Consider the following 26667-nt stretch of genomic DNA (forward strand, 5'->3'; position numbering starts at 1 on the left):
AGGCTTTTATAGCAGATTAAAGATAAAGCATAGACTTGCAGAAACTCTCGTATTTCCTATGGAATGTTAAACAGAATTTTCTCCATTTGTAATAGATAAACTGTACTAATCACCCCAGTGTAAAATACAAAGAGGTCAACAATGCATCCTTTCAGGTCACCATTGTTTAAAAGGTATTTGAGTTTCCCTATTAAGTTTTCAAAGGCCAACATCTGCTGATGCTCAGAAATGGTAGATGTGGTGACGAAGGCTGTATGGAGTGTGAAGTGAAAACACAACCATATAGTCCATGCAACACAGTACTAAGAATCTATAGCACAACCAAACTCCAAAGAGCTATTTTCCCATTCATTCCATTTCTGTTATTAATGGCAGGAATATTCCTGAGAACACTGACAGAAACTTCTCTTTCATTTAGTTCATTTTTTTGGTTATAAAATACATGTATAAACACAAGGTTTTGAAAACAGCGTATCACTATGCATTTGCAGTCATGCAAATGCCAAAGGAGATGCTACAGCGGGAAAATTACATTATTAAGATTGAAGGCTTTCATTTGCACGTTATTGTCATGGATGCTGTTTCAGTATTTAGTGCTGCAAAACAGATGCCATGGCATTCAGCTGTTACCGCTGCTCTCATTTGCAAGGAGGCTAGTTGTGATGGCATTTAACTTGCTGTCTAGAGCTTAACAAATCAGCGCTATTCATGAGCTTAAGTAAACTGAGCTGATTTATAAATTGACAGACCTGACCCTGCATCATAAGAAGCGAGGCAATTTTTTGGGGTTTGTTTTTTTTTTTTTTCAGTTGGATAGCAGGTATGGCAAATTGCATTTTACTGCTGTGATATTTTATCATTGTGATAGTCCTGCATCACACAAAGTTGTGTCTAAAGCCTCTGCAAAGCTGAGGCTGCGGGGAATATTCTTTCAGTCAGCCACAGCAGGATCCCACTTCTACCCGCCTGCTTTATTTGTAATCAGCTAACGTGTCATGGCTGTGTGCACTTTTCGGCTACGGAACTCAGCTAGACTCACAGCTGAGCTACTGTGCACTTAGTCCCTCCAAGTGTTTTATTTAATTAATTATCTATTTCATTGATACACTGGTTCCTTACATAAGTGTTATGGTTTTGTTCCGGTTTAAGTGTAACGTTTTGGTGCTTTAATTCCATGAAGGAAAGCAGGTTTTTGTGAAGGAACGCATTTCTGTTTACTTGGTGGAGTAAAGCCCAGTTTAAAGGCCGCTGGAGTTAATGCAGAGATTCCAGCAGATACCCTACATTTGCTAAGCTGCTTCATAAAAATGAAAACTCTTCCATGTATAAACTCTTCCACTTGCTCCTCAAATCTACACACACACATACCTGCATGAAAATTAATGGTCCTATAAATGGTCTTCTGTTATTAGCAAACACTGTTTTTGGGGCTTTTTTTGTTAAAAGATGGCCAACAAATATTTTCTTTGGAACAGTGTCTTCACTCTCCATATAACACTCAGTTTTATAGCACTCAGCTTTCATCTGCTATTCAGAAGTCATCAGAAAATCTGCAGTTGAAGGCAGATGTGGTGTCAGGAGTGACGTTCTCTCTGACCGCGTAATACAGTTACATGTTAACGCAACAGAAGAGGGCCAATACATAGCCCCTGCACTACAGGGCACTTTTGCAGCAAAACATTATCTACAACAGAAAGGGATGTTGGGAAATTAGATCCAAGAAGCTGAATGACAGTGCAAAACAATACTGGTTTTATTACTTACTACCAATACTGGAAATACTGGGTATACCTGCAGAGAAAGAAAACACAAAAAAGTGTAGTTAGCTGAGCTATTACATCTAAGATTCTGAAAACAATTTTCTCCTTATTTTCAGAATATTCTATCAATACATAGTTAAACCCAAGCAATTGCCAATATGTACCCAGCCCTTTATAAATGCAGAGTCTAGAATTTTCAGTACGAGGCTGCAGGGACCACTAAAATGTATTGACAGATGGGTATTTCTGGGACCTACACCAGCTCTCTGAACTTCGCGAATGTGTTCAGAACAGTTTTGTATTTCAACTAACCAGCCATTAGGTTTAATGCTCTAGATAAAAATATCAGTCATGCGTGTATTATGCAGATCTAGGAGAATAATTTAACCAAGGGATAGATGCATTGCTAACTGCTTTGGCCAGCTGCTTAAATCATTTGATACCTTCTGTTACATTAACTGTATATAGCAATTTTTTTCCTCTTTTACCTGACGGTTGTCTAAATTAAGCTATGGAAAAGACATGCAATTGACTGAAAAAACCTAATGCATTAGGTTGGTCATATTGACTAAGCCTCTCATTGATTTCCGCCCCCCCATGCTTTCATTTCAATTCGTAAACTGAATTAATGCAAGGAAACAATTCCAGAAGCAGGTGAGATCTACCAGAAGAGGTGGGGCCGCTGAGGAGTAAAACTCCTCTGCTGGATTAGCAGTGCAGGATCTCACGTTGTACGATGCAGTCCCAACATGTAGCTTGTCGTCAGGTCTGCCCGGAAAGGTGTGTAGCAGAAGTATATGGACATGAAATCTTTTCCGAAATGCCATTTTCTTTAGATTAAATGGCACTGCTAACAGCACTATTGCTACTTTCTTGGGTTAGAATCACAGATTACAGATCGGTATTTAAATACTGGATATTTGCATCCTCTCAGTTAAATACAGTTTGTCTTTTTTATAAGTTTTATTGACTTTTGATGGCATGCGTTTTACGGCAGAAATCTGTCTGTTTCTCCATTAAACATCTGCTAGACTTCTTTCAACATCTATCTTGAAGTTCTGTCTCACTCCGAGATGGCAGGGACCTCATTCTGCAATTAAGCAAACTGGAGCAAAGGAACGTCTTGGGGATAAATGATATATGCTGTAAGCGAGGTTGCACAGTCAAGTTGGGAACACTTCTAACTCATGGCATGGTTGAAGTAATTGTATTTACAGAATGGCGACCAGAAACAGATCTTTTGTGTTTCCCCTCATCAGCCCTGGGGCACGTGTCAGGATTGCGGCTCTCTGGTTTCATATCCTATGGAACCCGTGGTGTGGCAGAGTGCTGGGCACCACACTGGAGACAGCGCTCGCTGCTAACCGAGCCCCACACTCAGACGATGTTTGCAAACTTAATGATTTCTACTTCTGCTGAGATTAACATGTATTTTCCAAAATTTTAGAATCACGAGGTAGTAAAAGCTAAATAAAAATATCCTCCTAATAGAACAGTGCTGTTAGAGTTCTAAAAGTAACAAAAAGTGCGTTTTCAGTTAGGATAATGTAAGAGACCTTCTCTCCCTTTGTCGTAAATGTCAAAAAGGCAATCAATTCTCAAATAATTTTCCCCGAAGTTTCAATAGCAGCTTGTTTACATTTCTGCAAGTCATTGTAGCGCTCTTAAATTGCAGGATTCGTTTTCCTTTATACACTGATGGAACCTGCACAAATATTAGATGAAATACAGATACTGTGTTCTCGCACTCGCACTTCCACTGTGAAATGGTATTTGTATTTTTTCTGGATATACTCCCCTGCCTCACACCGCTCTCTCTCCTACACACACACACAAATATCCTTTCGTTTCTCTCCTGAACAGATTGCAGCAAAGGAAGAGGTTTTCCTGCAAGTCTGCTCTTCTCATTTTACTGTATTTCAAAATTTTCAATGAATTCATAGTGATAAATGCTTCCTGGGCAGACAATAATGAAAACAGATGCCTGCTAGCCTAAAGGGCTCTGTATTAACCTTGCGAAGTTGTCTTCAGGTTCTGTTTGAAAAGCTCGCTTTCTATTTCCATACAGAGCTTCTGGGTTGGTGTGATCTTCTGTAAACAGCTTGATTTTTGTAATACCAGGTATCCCTGCGTGTGGTGACTGGCCTCGATAGCGCACTACTTCATGCCCTTTCTGCTAAAGAGAGTGAGAATGGCACATCTAAGTTTGTCTGGAAAAGAGTTTGCTATGTAGGGCCACAAAGCGGGATCTTTTAACGCTCTGTGAAAAACCGCACACACGATGGGAAAATTATTCTTGGTACGAGTGTTTTTGTGAGAAGTGGAGTTACATATTGAGGGTAGCTCCTGAATTCAGCTGAGCTGTATCTGGTGCAGGTCCCTGAGTAACGAGGCACAGGCGGTGTGAATCTGCCTCTCCTCCCTCTCTCCCAAAGTGGAGGCATGTGGGGGCCCGACCGCGCGGCTCCTCCCGTGGCACCGCCGCCGGGGACACCAGTCATCCCACCGCTGCCGGCCCTTTGGATGGAAACTGAGATGTTACATGACACGGATAGTTTCTAGTCAGCCTTGTACTGAAATCTGTGAGTACTTTGCCGCAGTGAAATGACGTGAACAGGTTACAGAGGTGAAGAATCAGGCCCTTTACTCCCCTTGATGCACAACTCTATTCAGCCAGAGTAAATAGTATAGAGTAAATAAACCCAAGTGACTGCATTTATGTATATGAAGTTGTTAAGCCAAAGCAATGTTCAGTCTAAATTGTCTTCCAGTTGAAATCACTGGGATGGTTATTGATGGTAATAGTTTTATAGTGAGAAAACAGTGAGTGAAGTGTGGAAACAAAGTTCAGTGGTAGCTACTGCCCCTGAAATGGCAAATATTGCAGAAGAAAGTCCCTAAAACTGTTTATTATTTTTTACTTGACTTGAGGGTGGTGGTTTGGTATATTACGTGTTCACTGTAAGTGCATTTAAATACACATGCATCACTTGAGAGAAAAGAGTCTGGTGTTTTCTTTTCGTACTATCTTCTGCATCTGCCCTGTAATTTTCTCATTTCCCCTTTTTCCAGAAATGGGTGGTTTTAGCTATTAGCTACAATGGAGCTGACTATTGAGAGTGGAGAAAAAAGCAAATCAGACGCTGGCACAGAAAGCGAGTTTTTGATTTCTTCTATAGTTTGTGTCAGTGTGAAATCTGTACCACAAAGGAAGAGCATCAAGCTTTCGGTGAGAAGGGCCACGTTGCTGCTTCCAGTCTCAGGGTGGGTCATACCCTGCAGTCCTCCTTATCACCCGCATCGTCAATGCCTGTGCGCGCTTCCTGCCAGCCCTGAGACTGAGAATTAAGACTGCCTCCTATGAAGGTATAGCAGGATATGATAGTAAATAATGCAGTGCAAGTTTGGATTCATACTAATTGCTGATCAAAGCTGTGTGAGAGCCTTTCAGACGAAAGAGACATCCTTATAATTGCGCTCTACACCGCACATTTTAACTCTTCAACAGGAACAAATTAGAGAGCTTTATTCTGTAGCAGAGAGTCAGAACAGGGCTGTTAATGCCACATCTGATCTTTTGCTAGAATATCTGTGCTGCAGCACGACAGCGCTTCCTGCAGTGAGTCTTTTTTTTTCCTTTGCAACTCCTCCACTGAGGCATGATTGCAATATCTGATCCTCAGCATCAATTCCAGAAGTTCTGAATTCTCCAGGAATTTAAAGCCCTGAGAAGCTGGAGGAACCTAGCACCTTGTAATCCTCAAAGGCAGTGATCGTTATGATTACAGGAGTAAACTTTTCATGTATCGCCAAACCTGTATTCAGCCAAAGGACCGTACACAGTGAAAGACACAATTCTTAGGAAATTTTGCATGTGTTTCATTGCAAGAGCCCTAGAATTCCTGCTACTGTTAATTTTGCAGTTGCTTGCTCTGTAAAGGTTGAGAATGTTTTCGTTCCCAGAAAAAGAACTGTTTAGATGAAGTTTATCATCCACCTCTGCTTTCCCAAGCAACACTGCCACAAATAAATAAGACAGAGAAAATATTTAGTTATTGGTTTTTTTGGGTAACACCTTTTAAAATATGGATCTTTTCTTATGATGTTTTAGTGACTCCAAACCAGTATTGAAAACTCTCTGCCTAGGAAACTCCCAGTGAGATCTAAGGATTTTTCCAAGTAATCATAATTTATTGATAGAATATTAGATATTAGAAACTTCAAAAAGCCTGATACTCATACCATTTTTAGAACTTTGAGTATCTATAACAGACACTTTGCCTTCCATACGGCTGCTTAAGGACTAGAACCCTCTTCCTTTGCTCGTCTTCACTGTGTATGGCAAAAATAGAGTTGTTTGAAACCAGTGACGGGTGGAAGCAATTCATTTCCCAGCAACAGATGCCACCATAACCAGCACAAACAACCAACTCAGCAGGGTCACACAAGAGGGTAGAGTGCTGAAGAATAATTTTTCAAGCCCCATTTTAAAAAAATACAGCACATGTTATTTATAGTGCATTGGTTTTTAGGTATGTTTTGCTGGCCGTTGCACTGGATACCTAGTTGGAGGGAAGTTAGTTTATCATTTGCAGGTTTTCCTGACACTTCTGTCTTCCTGAATGTTCTTGATACACTACAGTTCCCCCCCTCCCCGAGGTTTCTCTGCCTGACACAGCTTTTGTGTGACATCTTCCTGTGGCTTTACATCTTCTGTAAGCTTCAGGAGCCAAAATGAATATGTAATATAAAACAGGAACAATAAGAAGCTTTGCTGTTTTGTAACTACTTATTGCATTTGTATTTTCCCTTTTCTCTGTAAAGATGTTATCAAAATATCCAGGAGCAACCTTTTACATCTTAAGCAGGAGCGTCCCATTCCTTCAAATCGAGATCATGTGGGATCACCTCCTCTACCTCAGTCACGAAGCAGGGACTGGAAAGCTCCTTCCCAGTTGTTTGGGAGAATGGGGCCCTTTAGAAAATGGGACACTATCTACTTCATGAGTCTGCTTTGACAGGACAGCAGGATGTGCGATGTTTTCAGTTACAGGGATACATGCTACTCGGATTCCTGAATAGAAGCCTGCCATCACACAGCCTCTTGGCCAACTTCATTTACCCCTGTCCTGCAAGATGGCTTTGTGTCAGCAAATATTCATGGGGAAAACTACAAACACAGATGAAGGTAACCAGTGCAATACTTCAAGTGCTATATTTTTTGCCAGAAACTGTTTCTGGGGCAGCTGTGCTGCAGTGATGCCTCATAAGTCTTTTCCCATTTAGGGAGGATTAAGGTCGTGCTGCTGAGACAGAGGCTGTACTGTCAAAGGGGGACCCACTGCAGGAGAAATTCAGTAAACTGATTGAGACCATCTGCCTAATTGTTGACTGGAAAGAACCACCGATGTTCCCCGTGTTCTCGTCAACCCTTTGTTTCAAGTGGACCTGCGAATTAGGAAAGTCACCTAACAGCTGGGAGGCGGTTTTTGCTGAGTGTCAACCACTTCTGGTACAGGTTATTGGTTGTGGAGGGACTGACAAAAAGTGAGCAGGGTTTGATGGATGGCAGCCCAGCGCAGTCTTAGACAGCTCTGTCTGATGGAGCAAAGAGCATAAGTGCCAAAGATGATCTAAACAAGAGGGGGAAGAAAAGGGCTGGTGCTGTCAGACACATACGACTGCTGAGGAGAAAAGCTATCTCGTAATACCAAGCATAGAGAAATTCAATAAGTTCACTTTGAGTGTCAAAACATATTGCAGAACAAACTATCCATAGAATGTGGCAGCACAAGGGAATAAATGTAATCACAAAATAGTCAATAAGACAGAGTGAAAATATAAAATAAATGCTATGCGGGAGACAAATGCGGAAATATTGTTAGTGCCAGTAAACAACAGAGTACTCCGTGTCTTTCCCAAGCAAAGCAGGGAAAAAGTGTTCTGCGCTCTCCTGCAAAACTCACGTTGACTTAAAATCAGACAGGTGCAGAAAACAGCTTTATATCAAGGTTTGGGCTACGACTGGAATATAGCCTAGAATGGTCTTGTATTTCATGAGCAGTAGTTTGACGAGGTATAACGAGGTCTTATTGGCCACAGAAAAATGGCAGAAGCAAACCATTGGAAACAGCAGAAGTTCCAGTTGGGAAGGATATGGAAATGGACATTCGGCTGCTTGTTGAATCTGAGCAAATTTCCCAAGTTCAGACAATCTCAAGAAAAAAAGATCTTTTTATTTTGTGGAAAAAAAATATCCAAGTGTTTAATTTCTACAACTATATTAAGCTGTATCTTATTTAAGCACACTCATATAAAAAAAAAACAAACCCAAACTTCAAATCAATTTAAAATATTTTAGGCTTAGATGGAAAAGATAGACTGAAAATTAGAGGAAGGCAGAGTATCAAAGGGACACTGTATTACTGGATTACACAAAGTGTCCCCAGGGAATTCAAGTAATAAATCAAGGGAAGTTTAGGGTCAAACTAGGTAAGTTAATTCTATCAACGTGTTCCAGTAACTACTTACAGAACTCACACCTGACTAAGGAGGGTATAATGCTAGGGCTGCATTGCTGACCACACGATGGAGATGGTGACATAAACGCAACAGGGTAAGTGGAATCACATTGGCTGAGCAGAGGGTTTACACAATAATGCAAAATTTCCCATGCTCCAACACATGCAGCATTAAATCAGGAAGCAACAAAAGAAATGAAGCTTTTACATACCGTAAATGATTGCTGCTTCTAGCAAGTAATCAGACAACTCACAAGAAGAGAAGCTGATTTAGTTCTGAGAGGTACATAGGATCCGATTCAAGAAGTAGTTATCAGAGAACCACTTCTTGACTGAAAGTCAACTTACTTGTTGAGAAGGAAAAGGACAAAGAATTTCCACTGCAGTAATATTTAACTTTCAGCGAGTAAGCACATAAAAATGAGAAAGTTGGTTAAAAGAAAAATGAAAAGAACAGCTAAAAAGATTTAATGCAAACAGCGTGGAGGCAGGCTAGAGATAAACTGTATGAGAGACTCATAATAATTACATCTAACCAATCAATTAAAAAAAAAATTAGAAAAAGCAACTATCTTATAAACAAACAAACAAACAAAACCAACACCCAACCCAAAACAGCAGAATGGAGGTTTTGGAAAGACACCCTTCAAAAGTGTAAATCATCTCAATGGAGAAAGATAGGAAAAAAAAAAAAAGGCATAAAATCTGTCAAGTTAAATATAAACAACAGTATTTTGAGAATCAACTTGCTACAGACATGAAAGTTAATAATTCTTTTTTGTTAAAATAACCACACTAGAAGCAGGAGGCCTCCCAGAGAGATGATTGGGTAGAGAGGCAATCAAGGTATAAAAGTACTGAATACTAAATTAATGCTTTCCACTGATGTTCACAACAAAGAAGATTCTCACAACCCGAGGAACTTTCTCAATGTCTATCATCATCTGAACGTGTTTTAGAAGACGTAAATAATATCAAATAATAAGAATTGCCATAAGGTGATGTTCACCCAAAAAGTGTTTTAAAGGAACTCAAATATGACATTTCTGAACTACTGTAATGCATAACCTGTCACTTATGTCAACCTTGACGCCAGAAGAAATGTTGTACCAGTCTTTAAAAAGGACTCAAGGGCTGATAACAAAATATAAAGCAGACACATTTTATGCCACTGTAAAAGATCCATGTTGTTCTCATGTCTAGAATATCATAGGTAGTTTTTGCCTCACCAAATAAAAAAATGACATCATAGAACCAGAAGACAGCAAGAAAGCACAGAAGACTAGAGATGTGGCACGGTTTTATATATAAGATTAAATAGATTAGGATCCATCATTTAGAAAATAGATTGGAGAAGCGGGCATGTTTAGTCTACATAATCATAAGTAGTATAATGGATGTATACAGGGATGCATTATACTCTGTTTCATAGAATCACAGAATGGTTGAGTTTGGAAGGGACATCTAGTTCCAACCCCGCTGCCGTGGGGATTTCTTTGCATCTAAGGAGGTACAGGCTTAACCAAATAAAAGCATTTAAAGCAAACAAAAGGAAATACCTTTTCCTTATTGTATCGTTAAAATGTGAAATGTATTGTCGTGAGATGTCACTGAGATCAAGCTTATGACAACTGAGTCTCTCTCTCTCCACTCAGCAGCTAGCAACCACTGCAGGTATGATGGAGGGGCCAGCTCAGAAAGCCAGTTTATTGCTGGAAACTGGGAAGGCAGAGAAGAAATCCTTCTACATCTGCCATGCTTCTTCCCGTTTGCCATAAATTCCTGCTGCTGATCACTGCCGAAGTTAGGATTTAAGAGTAAGTGGAGCATTTGTCAGCTCAAGCAAGGTTACGTTTTCATGATGCTATCGTAATAATAGTAATAATAATAGAAAACCCAGAAAAGACTGCCTATTATTTGCAAAAGGTTTTGATTTTTGAAGGAGCTGTATGTCTGATGGAATTCAGTAATGTTGAAAGTTGTTTTAACAAGCTTCAGGCATCCTTTTGGTGGGTGCTAATTCCACTGTTCCGTCTGGTGTGTGCTCAACTGATTGGAAATGATGTAACTGACATAGCAAGCTGCAGTTAGAAAAATCTCAGTTTTCATCTGCAGATCTATCTTGTCCCTAGTTTAGATGATTGCTGGGGTAGCAACTGCATTATATATATATATATTTTTTTAAGTGTATATATGTGCATACATATGTATGTATGTGTATATATACATATATGTAAAATATATAAATAATCCCACCCTTTTTTCCGAACATAGCTTTAAAATATTAATTCTATGAGCCACACTCACTTTTTATGACACGCGAAAAAGTGAATACTATTACAAAATGGTTTTCCCCCGCTTTTTGGAAGTTCATTTTTTTCTGCTCAGTAAGAATTTTATCATAATTTCATGCCCCCACACTTCACGGTTTGTTACTTGGTCCATTACTCTCACATTTAACTTGATAAGGTCCTGCTTCCTATGATATTCAGTTTTGAGTTTTGATTCTTCACAGCTGCTGCTTTGAAGTCTTAGATAACATTCTGAGCATTGCACATTGCTTCTGGTTTTAAACTTTTCATTCAGTTCAACTGCAGTACGTAGCTCTGTTTCTCCCAAATAACTTTTCAGTAAATCGTTACATTCTGTTATTCTAAAATGAATGTTTTGCTTTTAATCAGGGCAAAACTGTGGACTCTTGTCTTAAAAGAAGCTAGTAACTTCGGTCAAAAGGTTTGGTAATTTATCCACATCTTCTTCGATCCTTTCTTGAAAGGATTTAAGTCTGTTACTCCGTTCGGGAGCCTGAATCATTGGTTTTTCATACATGCGTGAAAGGAAGAACTGATGGTCATACTTGTCTTCATGCCCTCTCTTTCAGCACCGTGTTCTTTTCAACCCAATCCTGTCCAGGACCAGGAAATGCAGCTGTCAATAACATCCTTTGGATAACATGAAAGTGTGCTGGAATAGGGAGTACGTGTGTCACTGAATGGCTATTAGCTGGAAACAAGCAGATATAACAACTCAGGTTTTGTCCTCACTTTCCCCCTTCAACACAGTCACCTACAAGAGCACATATGAATCTGGACTGCAGGTCAACATCAGCTACAAACTTCCTTTACCAAACTTTAGATCTTTCGTTATTAACTGCAAAAAATTGTCTGAGATTTTTTAACTTTCTTAAACGGCCCAAAAACGAGCAAGGACCTCATCTCACACGTTGAGCTGGGGTTGTTTTGCATCTCGAGGCAGTAAGGATGTATGAATGGAGAGCTGAGGGTGTCATGGCTGGAGCAGTACTGCAGTTATTCCCACTGGTTTCTCTCCTCTGCGTGTAATTTTTATGTGAAGGGTCCTATTTTTTCATGCCTTAGTCCTTTCTGTGCAGTGTCCAGGGATTTGTCTATGGATACAAACATGCAGTTCTCATGCAAGTTATTTACAACCATGTAAGAGCACAGGTGATGTGTACTTACAATTAACACAATTTGACACCTTGTCAAATTATATGCACTGGGTCATAAGGAAATGACAAACTTTTGCCAGCGTTAATCTTCCTTCAGAGTCATGATACGGGGCAGAATTCTAATAATGAAATATGCTTATTATGCAGAACTACTTACAGATATTAGCAGTGCCCTTAGGTATAGGCAGATAAGAACCAGGGCTCCACGGTCGGCCCTGGTAATTCTTCTTGCATTTTCCACAGTCTGGGCCAGTTGTGTTATGCTCACATTCACAAAGTAGCCTTTTGTTTTCTTCTTTACAGCCAGTTGCGTGAAGGTTGCACTTACACCTATTTTTAAAAGGCAAAAATAAAAAAAAAAAAAGTGGGATATTATTTAGCGGTGAGTTTAAGTTCAGATTAAGCCTTAGTAAAGCATTTCCTATGTCAACCACTCTATTTCTGTGTGTTGTGCCTGCATTCCTGGTTTAGCGTGTTTTACAAGACATCACTCAAGTAGCATCTTGTAATATCTTCAGCACGCACAGGTCTAAAAGCTGTAATTTCACCAAGACTCCAAGATGCTGAATCTTTTCTTGTTTTCACTAACGCAGCTCCACTGAGATCAACTAAATTATTCATAATTTTCACTACAGACAGGTCTATAATCTTGCAAAAATTCAAGAGTTACTCACTACTCACCGGAACAAAAAAAGTCCTCTGCTTATGTCCTTAGAGAATCTGGCCCAAATTAAGATCCAAATTAGGCCCTGGGAGTCTGAGAAAACAGTCTTCAATTAAATATCCTCTGCAATGCTACACTCCAGTAGAAGGGAAGCTCATTATAATGGTGTTTTGCCATTCTTGTTCAGCAAGTACTGTCTTGCTCAGAAAGGAAAATTTTTTGCCCGCTTTTATTTGATATCACTGTAGTAGCTGAAGCTCAGAGGAAATATTTTGGTAGGCACATTTAGTTTTACTTAGGAAAGAACAGCTAATTGAACTTTGTGACAAAATCATTAGATAAACCAGATTCTACATCTGGTCTTAGAACAATTGTATTTTCCTTAAATTCCCCTCTTTCTCTGAAACTAGGACACCTAGAGAATGGGAAGCTAGTTTCCTAAACAGTAACGTATTGTCACCTCTTTCCATCCCTTTCCAATAGATGTCAAAACTGGCTAAAATCTGTTTCTGTTTGGGGCTGGAGAGAAAACTAGTATTTAATGACCCTGCCTGTTTGTTTTCCTAATGATTGTACATCTAGTGATTTAAAGGGTTCTCATGTGGGCATTTGTCACCTGTTCCATACAGTGACCAATAATTAGAGCAAAACAACACATGGAAGGGCCAAGAGCAAATTAACAGCTGTCAAGCTGACTTCCATTTGGAAGGAATATGACCTGAAGCAACTGGCCACATACATATATATCCCCAGGGTAAAACAAGCTTGCAGTTGTCATAAGTGGCTGCTGAAGAAAATCCACAAGAATCCGTAATACAATAGATAGTGGAGGATTCTGCTCAACGTTAGAAATGAGGCAGATGAAACCGCTCTTATTTGAGCAGTGCTCATTCTAAAGAAAACCAGGTTCAGCACCTTTTAAACGGAATTTACCAAAATGTATTGAATATGCTCGAAAAAAGAAAGTGTGATTCATTTTTATGTAATTTCCAAAATATTGATGCTTAAAGACTACATCAATTGTAAAGTAAATTTTCAATGACTAGCCACTGCAGAATGAAAGACGCCTGTCCGGGTGTCAGTGGATGAGATATACCTGTTCACGGAGAGATTGAAGATTTCGGTAAATGGCACTGCTACTAAGAAAAGTAACGGGTGGTTTTACCGTCCACAGGAATACGAAAATGTAAGACTCACGAACAGGAGAGATACGCAATAATGACAAGACCCCAAAATAGAGAAAGCCAGAGGAGAAAGAAGCAGGAGGGACTGTGGAGTCACTAGAATAAATGAGAGAGGGGAACCGATTTGGTTTCTTTCAGGGGGAGATTTCTGTTTTATTGGAGGGACTCATCGTTGTCAGAGGCAGCAAACTGATCTAGGCAGGAAGAAAAAGCCACCCGATGCTGAGGAAAAAGCTGTAGTGCCTACGGCTCTGAAAGGGTGCTGCAGACTGGTAGGGGAAAAGAAATGTAGGTACATCTGCTAATTGGTGTAAATGTGCACAGCTCTTTTAATAAGCACCTGAAAGTAAAGAACGGTTGTTTCAGAAAACCTTGTGCAAAGTCTGTTTGCAGGTCTCAGATGCTATACTTGTCGTATGTTCCTGAAGAGAGAGACTGACCCTTCCTCAGTTTTGCTTTCATGGTTAGAAGTCTTGGGTGGACTCTGGCCGCCTCCATCTCCCTCTGCTTCTATCCGCTCCTGCCCCATGCCTCTTCATATATATATACAAAACGTACACATAATTTTATATGTATGAATGAATATATGCATACACAAACAATTCCCATAAATTCTCGGGCATATTGATTTCCTTTTATTTCCCACATTCCCTAACTCCACTGTCATCCAGCTCTTCCTACGTTGCCTCCTTCTTTTCCTTATTTCCCAGGCAAGAGAGCATGGACAGCACGGAATAGCTCTGCTGCCTGTTCCGGTGCCCAGTTTTTTAATTTCTTAGGACACGATTGCTTCAGAGGAAGTGCTTCTCAACCCGGAGTTGTGGCATCGTGCCATGATAGCTGTTCTGTGGCCCACTTGGCAGGGCCCACACAGTCCAGCAACGGGCAGGGTTTCTGCAAAAGGCATCTTCTGCATTCTAGCCACCAAGCTCCAACAGACAAAGGAACACTACTTATTTTGGAGGTCTACGTTTGTACCAAATACGGACAGGTTTTCATAAAAACAGCAAAACCTGTTCTCTTGTGGAAGTAGTTAGGGACCTTCTATAAAATTTTAAAACCGTATTAACTGAGATTTAAAACAATCAGCCCTCATATGGGTGTCCAGAACAAACACACACAAACCAGATAATGTAGAGACCTCTTAGCCACTTAGCTTCTTAAATGGAGGAACTGCTAAATGGTTCTTCCTGCCCTAAACTGGCAGAATAACCACAGATTCATTCAATCAATGCCTCTCTGCAAATTAACTTATTTGGATGTTTTATACGTATTTTTGAAAACCTTTCCAGCAGAATCCCCCAGAATGCTGCACTCTGCCTTAAAACTCCAAATAATACTAAGTTTAAGAGAAAGGAGAGCAAGATTTCTACTCCCCCCAACTAAAAAAAACACAAACAACAAAAACAAACAACAAAAAAAACACCAAACCAACCACCTCCCACCAAAAAAAAACCCCAGCAATGGGGAGAGAGATGTAGCCTTCTAGCAGTATGATTTAAAGTGAATGAGAGAAAACAACAAATCTGATCACTTAAAAAAACCAAAGGACTGACCTAAAACCTTTGTGGGCAGAGAATAGCTAGTCAAAACCTAACATTAAAAACAGAGGAAAAAAAGGGCTGACAATGCTGAATAATCCTAAACCCCCTCAGAATAGTTCAAACTTAGCTGTGTACAATTTCCAAGGAGATGAAAGTAAGGAACAAATGTGGTCACTGTGGTTTTCTACAAGACCAGCTAAAGATCAAAGATCAAAGTAAAAAAATACATTTATATTAAAAATGTCAAATGTAGAGTTAATGAGAGCTAGTTAAAGTGGGCATAAAAAGAAATGTTTTTTAAAAAAAACTACCCCAAGCCATGAAAGGTCAGACAACGTGTGGCAAAAAACATCACCTTTGCCTTCTTAGTGTATAGCAACATAAAAGTTGGGTTTGGTTTATGATCATTAGTGTTATACAAGTATGAAAAAATCTGTAGATTAATGAAATCCAAAGAGTTTAAACTGGAGTTCTTCTTGCTGTCAGTAACTATACATAGGGTGTAAAACAGCAGAAGCATAAGCAGTAAAAAGACATTCAGAAGACTGAACCACAGAGGTTCTAATTCTCCTCTCACTTGCACCAATTTTTGGCTGAGGTCACTTCACAGATCTCAGAGAGATTAATCAGGATTTCCACAGCAAATAAGGACGTAGCTGAATACTGAATGAGTGTAAAATGCAGGCAGTGCTAAAACTGAAAGAGAACAAAAAGTGTCTGAGGAAAGCAAAGTGAACATAAGTTTGGAGGGTACCGTGTCTGGGTAAAAAGAAGCCAATACCAAATTCTGTGCCGTACGTGGAGAGACATTTTTACTGAAACAGGGAAATAATATTTCATATACTTCTGATTTTTTAGGAAGGCTGCACTAGGAATTGGGCAATCTGTCCAAGGGACCTCATCTGAGTGTGTGTACAGACAATCTCAGAGACTTCTGCAAAGAAGAGGAATGCCCGTTGTGCTTGAGGGATGGACTTCTCTGGATGAATGAGAGAGGTAAATGTGCGCAGCGAGGCTGGGAGATGACTAGAGTACAATAAAAAGCTACTTCTATTTGTGGGATAAGCAGTAAGGAAAATTGAAATATTTGAGGTTACAGAAAGAAGACTATTTAGGTAAAAGTACCATCCAGACAGACCATGAGAGAACCACTCTTGCGATGAGATATACTGGGTTGTGAGCAGTGTGAAAACAAAGCAGCAGAGCCTGGCCCTTAGGCATTTCGGATAACTCTGAATCAGCTGAGCACCACTGATCCGGTAGCTGACTTGGGATCCCATCAGATCGCTGTCAGGCTGTGGACATCAGCTTCCCATGGAAGGCTGCCCACGTTCAAAGTCCTTCATCTGTCTCATCTCTTTTTTAAGGAAGATTACCTTTCTGTTCTGCTTCAGAGGTACAAAAATATTTTGTTACCTTATGTGAATACCCATGATGATAAATTATTACTGAAAATCCTAGGTACCATTTGTAAGTTCTTTAAACGCTTGCTGAGATAGTAACAAAAGGCTTAATTAGATTTACATACAAAGCGCATTAAACACAAAACCACGTTAGAAGATTGTGGTCACTTTGGCTGCATGGAGAAGTTCTGAAAACCTAAAAAACTGCTTCTACATCCTGCGTACTGAGTGCCAGATGACAATATTGCATGCCTATATAGTTTCTTGAATTCTAAAGAAAAAAGTCAAAAAGTGCTTTATGAGGTATTATGTGCACATGCCCAGAAATGCAATTACTGGGTAGCAGTGGGTGGGTGGCAGCTGCTTGGCACATCAAGCGGGTTCGCATGTGTACCGAGACGGGATCTGTAATAAGTAGAGCAGGTTTGAGAATACAGGTGAAGGTATGGCAAATGTAAGGGGATGTATCCTGCAGCCTTTGCACTGCACCGGAGAACAGCCTAAGGGCAAAATCCCGTGCAAGGAGAAAGCAAACGTTAAGGGCAAAGTGCGGTTCCGAGACACAGTATATGCTCACCGTAAATGGCATCACCGAGGTCTAATGCTTTGTACGCCTTTACAAAGAATGTCTGAAGACCATGATTATAAATATCAACAACTTCATGAGCAATGAGGTTACGTACTGGGAGATGCAGGCCTTGAAACAGCTTTCTACCTGAACAGTTGTCTGCCTGTTAAATCTGGTGACAAATTTTCCAGACCTTTTTTTTTTTGTTGTTGATCACTGTGGGAGCGGCGCTGTCAGTGCCGAGCTTGTGAAGGCAAACGCCGCGTCCCCACAACACCTGTCTGCATTTGCAAACATCCATCCTGATGGTTCCACAGCTCAGCCTGTATCCATCTTTCCAGTTCAACCTGCGAGGGCTCCTCCTGCTAAGCAGCCTGGTTACAGCACACGCAAGAACACATTTCCCTCCAACGTGCAAATTCAATTTTGAATCACTGGAGATTGATACTGCTGTCCAACGTTATAAACTCTAATTGTGTGGGAGAACGAATTTGTTTTTCTGACCACTCATCTTTGACAGACTCATTATTTTGTCATAAAGCAATCGAAATGATATTTTTGGCAGTTAGATAAGGCGCAGGGAGAGCTCTGGTGTGTTGAAGAAGCAGTGCTGTTGTAGTGGGAGTGGGAGCCCCGGGTGTGCTGCGTTCCTCACAGACTCTATTTACATACAGATAACTGACATTAAAATGCTGTAAATATCACTAAGGTAATTGCTAATAGCATGCCGATGCTCTTGCATGTGAGTGCCAACCAACAGACTGGGGGTCACACGAGGGGATCATTTGTGCTGAAGAGATCATTCATGAGAAAGAAAGACAAGAGAAGCTCTTTGATACATTTTTAACAACTAGCCATATGTTCCTCGCTTTGGATCATTCTAGGTCACCGCCAAAGTTTAGAAAATCAACTTAAAACCACCTTGTAAGACCTCTGCACAGACTCTTCACTTCTACGTGTCACGAGTCAGCTCTCTGCTCCCAGGTAAGCAAAGCCTGAACTTGCAGAGGAGTTGGCGTGTTTGCTCTTCACATTACTGCCCACGCAACGTGGTGCGCACGCAACATAAAATACCCTCCCCCCCCAGTCTTAATTAGGCATTTAAAAACACTTTTAGCAATGTTAGGAGCCTTAGTCAGCTCCCCAGTGCTAGCAACTACTTCCAGCACCTTGTAACCGTTGTCCTAAAGGACTTGGCCGTGTTTAGCATGACGTCAAACTTGGTAAGGCTGTCAGCTACATTATGCCTTTCGAGCTTACTAATGACCTTGAGGCAGCTTCACCAGTGAAATTTAGTTTTCTAATATAATGTAAACAAAGATGAAAATCCCACGTTGCAAATACATTCTAAGTGATACCTCAACCATGAAGGAGGAAGAGATGTAGGTTGAGAAAGCGAAAGTTCAAATCTAAGCACCTTTAAAATATACCATGAAATCTTTGGGATAAAACCAGCTTTGCATTTGAATCATGACTTTTTGCGTCTTTTTTAAATTTTATTTTTAATTTCTTTTGCCACTTTATGAGACAAATTCATCATAACTTGAGAAACTGTCTATACAGGTAAGTGACCAAACTCTTGTACCGTTGAGTGTACAAGGTAAACACCATGAAAATACTTAGATAAGTCTGTTTTTCCTTTAAATCTCTCTAACAAGTGGAACATCTTTTCATAGAGGCTCACAGTCTCAGAAACATCACGTCTGCTGAACATTATTATTCATTATATCATAGGATTTTTCCATGTCATGTCAAAAAAACAAAGTATGCTGGTCCTTATCCTAATTTCCAAAGCTTAATAGATGTCTACACAGCTTTACTATTGAAGCCGATTTTGTGGGGATGAAAACAAGTATAAAGGACACTATTGTGAAGAAATAAAATGATTGCTGGCCAATTTATTTCTGTGAGGATGAAACAGACAGTGAGAACACACACATAAAAGAGGTAACAAGATAATTACTGCAATCTAGGCTACCAGTGCTCTCTGCAGGGACTACCCATCTGAAGAAGTTCTGAGCTAAAAGGGTCAAAAAAACTAAGGACAGTTGGTAATCAGAAAATGGCACGGGTTTCTGGCTGCAAGTAGGTCTGCTGAACAAATGTGCCAGCTCACATGAAGCAGAAAAGTCAATTCTGGGTTTTATTCAGTAGTTTTTGAGCCATTTGAATATCTCAGGTCCACGTTGCTGTACGGAATCCAAACCCCAAAAAGGCACTACATCTTTTTTCTGGAAGTTATGAATAAGACGCCCGTGGTCTGCTGGTAAAATGTAGCGGCTGTAGTGAGAGTAATGAGATGGGAGTCCTTTCTTTCATTTGCTTATTTCTGGAAATGCGTTTGGTCACTACCCTTTTTCTCTGTCCCTTTCCCTGAATTTATCTAATACATCATAATCTCCCACTGGAAAAAAAAAAAAAAATTCCTTTGTGGAGTGGGGCTACATCAATAATAAAGGATAAAAAAATTCAATAATAACAAATATAACTTTGTATAGGTAGATACACTATTCTTTCATTTGCAAAGCAAGGACTAATGTTGGATCAGGTTTTTAAGCTTCTTAAATCTGTAAGTAGCTTTGTGGCTAGAAAAGAAGTTTAACCTGCGCTCAGTAATCCTGCTGCACCTTAGTACCTTAGAATCCAGAGATTTACAGAAGCCGCTTCAACTTTATTCTTTGCTGTTTAGTTTTTGCTGCTAAATTTGGGAGGAAATTGAATTAGATTCCCACAGGCAGTATGGAAAATTGGGGAAAATAGCTTCTTATTCTCCCTCAGCTGAATATAATGTATGTAGTGGGGAACAGCAAAACTCAGGCACAGAGAACATGTTTGCTTTGCTTTCTCAGTGGCCTACTTCCAAGCAGTTTGGAGAGCTTGAAATTAAAAAAGAAAACAAAGTCCAAAAGGGCAGCATAATTCCCTTTCCCACAGGAGCGAGGACTTTCCAAGACTCACAGAAAGCACGCAGGGCATGGAATTGCACACTGTTTGCACTAAGTCAGCCCAACAATAAGAGTACACAAGTGCTAAATTTAAATATTAAGATAAGATTTATTGTGTTCACACGCCAGTAAATATTTTTATATTTTCTGATTATTTAAATGGGAACTACTGTCAAGTTAAATGCTGGTCAATATGAACAAGAACTGCAGGATCACTACTGATCGATTTCTATCTCAACCTGTATCTGATTAGTGTGTCGTCTGATAGATGCACGCTGTCTTCCTTGTGAAGGCAAACGTTAGGGGGGCAGGTCCTTTTAGCTTCCCCGCTCCTTTCCCCCGGCCCCTTTCAGACAGAGGGCCACAAGTGACCTTACCTTGCCAAATAAACTGTAAGTATTTCTGAAATGCAGTAGTTTACCAGGTGACATCCTTCCAAACAAACAGAGGCAACTGAAAATGTTTACAGGCATAGGAAGGAGGAGGCAGTAACCTATTAAACCTCTTACAAACGCCGCAGTATTTAAGCATTTGGAACTGTTCCGATTTCTTGGCTAGATGAAAAATGTTGCAGATGAACACATCTGAAAATTTTCAGAGTTACTTCAGTCTCTTAGGTCCGAAGTCTAAAAATAATCCAACCGTGCTTATACCTCGTAGAACAGAACAGCTAAATCTGAGTCCAAGTTATGTCAGTTTACCACATAAAAAAATACCTATCCGTAATATCAAATACTTAGATACACCTAGCAAGTGGAATGGGCAATGCTTTTTCTAATTTTCATTTCACATTCTCTAAGTGTTAAAGCTGAAATAAATGTCTGAAAATACAGCTGCTGTAGTGATCTTACTTCCGTCCCCTTCCCAATACTCATTTTTGCTTTTTCTTCAGAGATACTAGTTTTCATGGAAATGTGTCAATAATGACAGTGGCTATAAAATCTGCTAGAGTTTGCCAGCAGCATGTTCTGCAAATAATTTCACCCGTGAACACAGTTTGCCAGATTCTTAGCTGATGTAAATCCATCTGGCTCGACTAGAATCAATGAAATTGTTAGTTCACACTGTCTGAAATGTGGCCTAATTTATTTGCAGCTTTCATTCATACTATCCTAGGCTCGGTGGCTGTATTTTTAGATAACGGCAGATAATCTTTTCATCATTTTAAATGGAAGGCCCGAGATCTTGAACAGGCATGGGATGGAAACTGGGTGTCCACGGAGGATCAGGAGCCCAGGTGTGACGTGCTTTTAGGGACCCGACTGCTGAGAAGGTAGGATGCTGGTATTTTACATTGTTCACATGCGTCTGTTTTGCTCTAATCTTAACCTCAGAAATAGTGAGCTTTTATTATCTACCAGAAGGATGCTAAAACTGGGGAGCGTGGCAGTCATGTCTCTCCCAGAGAGGAAGCAAAACGTCTTGCTGAGGTGAAGATGAACAATGATGGTTTCCTCTGGTGCTACCAATTGATCATTTAACACTAGTGATTATTTTGGTAGGTTCTCAGAGTACCACTGAAGAATGGAGAAAAAGCAGGAGATATAAGCTTCAAGTATGTCAGTGTTACAATTAGTTCCTCTTTTCCCTTCTCTCCAGAAATTTCCCTTCTTTCTCACTGGAATCACTTGGTCTCACCTACTAAGTTGCTGTACTTCATGTAAAAATCCATCTCGTGCATACCTTGATGGGATGGGAGAGTGGGAAGCACACCTGTTGCAGAGGTACTACACAGTTTAGGTATTCTGAGCTGCTGTGATATATCACATGTGTTTTACTTGGTTTGCTCTAAATATCAAGAAAAACTAGGAGAGGGTAAAACCCCAAACATCTCCTCAGCTGCTTATGCTCTTCTATATCAGAGAGAGAAGGGCTGCTGGGACAAGAACGCAGCTCTTGCTCCACCAGCTGGAATAACGCAATCTGTTTGGCAGTACCTTGTCAGCGTCTGTCCGATGGTGCAAAAAAATTAGGGAGCGTGCTGGCTGAGATTTGGCTACCGCTCATTGTCATCAGGATCTTAAGGAAGCAGAGTTTTTGTTATTTTAAATTTTTTTGCTGCTGTGCAACACCCTGCTAAGCCCGCCTTAGTTTGCCATCCGTCCATGGGGCAGTAAGTCATTATCAGCAAGTCAATACACACCAACAAATACCCTAGACACACCTTCTATTTTAATCTCTGTAATACCAACAGGCAGAATTTAACCACTACATCACAGCAGTTGCAAAAGTCTGTACCACAGCCTGCTACATCGTTAAGAACGTGACACACAAAGGTCCAAGAGGAAAGGTGCAGCCACGCACCACTGCAAAGTTTCATAGCTTATAAATTTAAAAAATGAAAGTCAAAGTCTTTAGGAGTCACTGTTTCTTCCCTTTTGTCTTATCTCCCCACAGAAATCTGAACATTAGATTTGAAATTCCTGGCATTGTCTTAATGTGCATCACCACTTTTAAGTTTATTGAGAGACCAATTTTTCTGGGTTTAATTTAATTAATACCGGTCTTACATCTGCTCAGCAGCAATCCCAAGAAAGCTGCTCTAAGATGCTAGTGATTACACCAAACTTCCCGTCTTTATTTGTAAGTAGTATTTCGCAGTATCAGCTGCCAGCTGGTACCCTGAATTCTTTTTCAGCACAACACTGAAAAGGAACAATTTGTTGTGTGGGAGGTCTAAAATTGTGGTCATTAAATTACCATCCAAGTGGACACGCTTACAATACCATTCAAAAATGTTACTTAACTCTCTGCAATGGGAAAAATTGTATTGTCGCATGTGGTGATAACCCAAGTGAGCTGTTAGAAATTTGTGTCCATGATTAATGTTGGACAGACCTGGCCGAAGCAAAAATATCTTTAAGCTTAGAGAAAGACTCAGGATGTAGCACCTATTGTGTCACAGTAGGGAATAAAGTATTTTCATGAGCCATTGTCAGGAGAGCAACAGCTTCTGCTACATGAGAAACAAGAGAGGTTAATTTCATACTGATTTCAATAACTTTTTGAGGACTATAATAGAGAAAAGCAGCATAAAAATATCCGTGGTGCGCACAGAATTCGACACCAGGGAAACCAGTTCTGTGAAGCAGTACATCTGCTGCTCTTTTCAAAAGATTTTAGAGCATTTCTGTTTAAGAGACCTCCTATGGACTCATTTAAAGGCTCAAATGTTCCCCCAGCGGTCACTGCTGCAGGGACGGGACATACGGAAGAGCGGGGTATGGTCTGTAACGGGAGAAGGAAATATACCTTGTGCTACTCTGAGCAATACACCTGGCAGGAGGAGTGGATGTGGGCCCCAACTCAGTGCGGGAGCACGCCACCGCGGCCGTCCTCGCTGGGTGTCCCTTTGTGCTCAGCGAGGCCCAGCGCCCCGGGTAACTGCAGCAGCCCTTAGGGCGGCATCCCTCCACACAGAACAGCCCGCCCCACAGACGTGTGGACACCAGGTTTCACTTGAAAAAGCGAGACCTCTCTGATAGCTTTAACGCAATGAATAGCTCGGTCCCGTTCCTCCTGCAGTCAATGACAGGAAGGGCCTTTCTGTGGGTCCTGGTATCAGGATTTAGTGAGGAACCTTCTTCCCTGCTCGTTCCCTGATAGGTCGCTGCTGTGACCAGCTCTGCTTTTAAGCCCTCTTGTTAAGTTTATGTCTGTTAGCGAGACGATTTTACACGTCAGACAAAGCCCTCAGGAGACTTCCATCTCCCTTCCAAACACAGAGGCCAGGGACGGATTTGTTTCCAAGAAGAAAATGAGTCATAATTCAGAGAAAACCAAATGCAAAGCAGAATCGTTTACGGAGGTTGTCTGATCCCGTCAGAGCGGCTGGTTCAACCCAGCTGGTGGTGGCTCCCACGAAACACCGGGCTGGGCAGGCTCCTGCAGCGGCCCCAGCCACGCGGGACGTGCTGGGGAAGCGGAGTCGGAGCAAGAGGTAGGAGACAGCGGGACAGCTTTGGGCATTTGATCAGGAGACCCCACTCACGTCTCTTTGGAAACTGCCAGAAAGAAGTCAAACTTTTCTCCAAAGAGCAAAGGAATACTGAACATAACCTTGGGGTTTTTTGCTACGTATTTTGGCCACCTTTTGCTCCAGGTGTATCACCAATAGGCACAACCAGCAATAAAACACACATCAAGAACAAAGGCTGAGTTCTTGTTTCGGTTAAGTTCTGTTAATATAGTTACACACAACCTAACAGTCCCTGAAAAGCCCAGGATTAAAGTGCTTTAAAACTACCTGTACTTCAAAATCAGATTTCCTTTCTTTTATCTGTCTTGTTTTACAGGAGATGTGTGGGGAAAAGGTAAAGAACTGTTGACAAAAGCACACTTTGATTTTCAATATGACCATGAGATGTCTAGGCATTGCCCGGACATTTAGGAAAACCACTGGGATAAGCAAGGGCGTAGCAGAAATGTAATTCAGGTTGTTCTCTTTTGAGAATACTGACATGAAAACTTTTTGGCATATGATTTAGTGGCCTGTCCTCTTGGTAGTTGTTTTTAAATGATAAATATGTAAAATATTTTTGAACTGTGAATACATGGCCTAGTCCAAAACTAACACTAGATTCTGAGAACTAGCTTAATATTCCTTTTTCCAAGCTTATGCCTTGCTCCTCCTCTGCACGGAAGCCACTGCCCAAGAATCATCGCTGCAACCGCTCTGAAGGGCACCTTTTTACACAGGTAAATATGTCCTGCTGTTCCCCCTCGGCGTTTTGCTGTTCATGCTGGTTGGTGCTGGTATTACTTTTAGGTGTTACCTGAGTTTAATGACTTTTGAATCACCTCTCTCCCTCTGCAGCGCTGCCATCGTTACCAGAACGAGAGGAGCACCGGGCAGGTTGCGGCGTGCGCGAGCGCCAGCGTCGCAGCCATTGTTCTCTGTCGGGTCCTGACGGCGCCTCCGTTTGATGCTTCTCATAAATGCTAAGGAGGAGAACGTACTCACTACAAGGGCAGGTTAATTGATCTCTTTTTGAAAAATCATGTTGCTGAACTTGAACTTTAGGGATAATTATAAGGCACGAGGCAGCTATATTCTTTTCTGGAGTGTGTTCCAAGGTATTAATGAATAAACTATCAAAGTTGAGGGTGCATAAAGAACTGTTCAGAGCGAACAAAGCTGACTAAATATTTCAGAAGTGAGTTTGTTCTGGTGTTTTCTGGTGTTTCATTAGGGTTGATTTTCAAAATGCTTAAGCCTCACTGCTCCATCTAAAATAATTGGGAATTGGCTTTTTATTATCAAAACAGATACTGCAAATCCACTTAAAAATACCTAGTTTTTTTTGGTTTTGTTTTTCTTTTTTCTCTTTTAGTTTTTCATCTCAATTGGAGGTCATAATTTGAAAGAGAAAAGTGAACAGAACATTTCTCATTGTTTATCATGCTAGCCTCAATTTTTTAACTTTTAAATTCCATACAATATAAGCTCCTTGTCACAGAATAATCCCCTCTGGAATTATTCTGATAAGAATTATTTGCCAGTAGAGCCGTGCGAATAATTGATTTTTCAGTTCGCTGACTGAACTGAAAAAACTGGGGGGAAAAATCATTTGTGTCAAATGAAATGTGTAGTTTTATTTTCAGGCTTTAAATCCCTTTTTCAAAATTATTTTTGACAATTTTTTGAACAAAAATATTTCCAAAGGAAAAATCATGCCTTTTTTGAGTTTTCAAAAATATTAGTCAAAAGTATTTATTAATGTGGGTTGAATTTTGAAGATACTTTTAGCCATCCCTGACAGAATTTTCTTCTGTGAATAATTTATACTTCAAAAATACTAATCCTTTCTCCTGAAGAAAACTAGATGAAAAGTGAATGGTTTGTGTCTGTGCATAGTGTTTGAAGTATGCCAAAAAGCAACTTAGCATCCTATAGCTAACTCAGATACTGAAAAAGAGCTATTGCATCATCTTATCTCTAGCCCTGTTGGTATAATAACACAGCACAATGGAAGTATTTGCTGGGACTCATTTTAAACGGTTCAGAAAATAAAGTTCTAACTGTATCTTTTTGATTTGGGAAAACAATTCTTCTTCCACTTACTGTATTTCAGTTGCTGACTTCGCGTAGAGAAAGCTTATTTTCTTTTTCAGAAATACCATACAACTATTGTTTAATTTTAGACACTACTTACTGTCATCTTGAAGCCATTAAATTGGCTGGATTCTGCAAACATTTTATTACGTTTCATTAAAGTCAGTGGAATTATACAAAGATGAAAAAATTACAAATGCTGTTCAGTATTAGAAAGCTTGAGATAGATGATATCAGGGATCAAATTTACTGGCTTTTTACAAAAAAAAAAAAAAAAAGTGAATGTAGTAAATTCATAGATGGTATATGGGTATGAATCCTAATGGATGACCTGGTCTTCTCAGAGGTGGGCAGCCAGAGCGAGGCAGCCCTCTACTGACTTGTCAGATGCAGCTGGAAAGAAGCTCTTAGACCCCAGATGGGGAAAGAGAGAGGAGACCTGGCTTCTGGCATTGGCCTTGAAGCAGCGAGCAGGAGACACATATAGACATGCACGTACGCCTGCCCATCACAGTATCAGCAACGCTGACTGGTTTTCCCCCAGTGCCAAAACA

At 40.4% G+C, this 26667-nt stretch overlaps 1 protein-coding gene across 2 annotated transcripts in view; it reads right to left on the reverse strand.

The window, feature by feature from the left end:
* Window positions 1-26667, reverse strand: part of NTNG1 (netrin G1) — a gene marked incomplete at both ends in the record, with an annotated part of 150943 nt that overhangs the window by 47962 nt on the left and 76314 nt on the right. For both annotated transcript variants that reach the window (XM_082483879.1, XM_082483878.1), the window contains 2 exons: window positions 1765-1791; window positions 11908-12080. In XM_082483879.1, the coding sequence (XP_082340005.1) occupies window positions 1765-1791; window positions 11908-12080 (200 nt within the window). The remainder of the gene's footprint in view (window positions 1-1764; window positions 1792-11907; window positions 12081-26667) is intronic.

Source organism: Vanellus vanellus (assembly GCF_965231255.1).
Source record: "Vanellus vanellus genome assembly, chromosome: 5".
Lineage (NCBI taxonomy): Eukaryota > Metazoa > Chordata > Aves > Charadriiformes > Charadriidae > Vanellus > Vanellus vanellus.